The sequence below is a fragment of the Polistes canadensis genome, unplaced genomic scaffold (genome assembly GCF_001313835.1).
Source record: "Polistes canadensis isolate GaletaPanama2010 unplaced genomic scaffold, ASM131383v1 scaffold_423, whole genome shotgun sequence".
NCBI lineage: Eukaryota > Metazoa > Arthropoda > Insecta > Hymenoptera > Vespidae > Polistes > Polistes canadensis.
The window spans coordinates 44,165-45,113 of NW_014569970.1; the positions used below are offsets into that span (position 1 = coordinate 44,165).

Sequence of the window (949 nt, forward strand, 5' to 3'; positions counted from 1 at the left end):
AATTATTTATATTATTTTATATTATATTATATTATATCGTATAGTGTACCCCTTTTGCATTTAATTTCTAAAAATTTATATTTTCTTTAGATACTAAAAATCATTCGATCGTTAGATTATAAATTATTCAAGATTTGATGGATCGAAATGTTTGTCAATTTATCCGTTGTTAGTCTCAACGGAGATCTCATTACGATCTCTGGAAGTTACTTATGTACTAAAGGAATATATCAGATTAATTGAATGATATGCTAACGATTTGATTCGAATGACAATGCGCAATGCGACGATGTTGCTTGTCTTTACAAAGGAATAGGATATAAACATACATGCATGCATACATATACACATATGCATATATATATAAGTAAAGACAGATAGAAGATATGGGACACAAACAAAACAATATTCATTTATGTTTAGTGCTTTATTACCTATGATACAAATCGGTTTTCGTATGAACCGCAAACGCCCACAGCATCCCATGTATTTCGATCTGCAACCAGCACTCCATAGACGGACCAAGTATTCCACACCAAAGAACACCACCAAACATATTTCCTAATTAACAAATAATATAAATACAAAATCATTATTAATAATAATAACAATATTATATATATATATTAAATTAATTAATATCAAAGGATAATATGTTTTTTATAATAATTATTTCATTTTTATACAAAAGATTTTATTGTTCAACAAGTTTGTTATGTTCTTTAATTAAATATAAGAAAAAAATAAGAATAATAATTTCGTGGCTATTTAATTTATAATTATTTGGATTAAACGAAATAGATTTTTAAACAGTGAATGTTTTCTTGATTTATATAGATGGATAAAAAAAAAAAAAGAACAAAAATAATAAGAAATAATGAGATATAACGAATGAAAATATATTATTTTTTAGTGAATTTATATTTTAGAGAAATAAATATTTTTTCTG

The 949-nt window shown here is 24.0% G+C and overlaps 1 protein-coding gene across 1 annotated transcript in view; it reads right to left on the reverse strand.

Annotated features, from left to right (window-relative positions):
• LOC106792402 (potassium voltage-gated channel subfamily KQT member 1) overlaps window positions 1-562 on the reverse strand; it is a 10,265-nt gene extending 9,703 nt beyond the window's left edge. Inside the window, exon 1 of the mRNA XM_014758809.1 lies at window positions 435-562. Within this exon, the coding sequence (XP_014614295.1) occupies window positions 435-486 (52 nt within the window). The 5' untranslated portion in view covers window positions 487-562. The remainder of the gene's footprint in view (window positions 1-434) is intronic.
• Window positions 563-949: the final 387 nt, after the last annotated feature.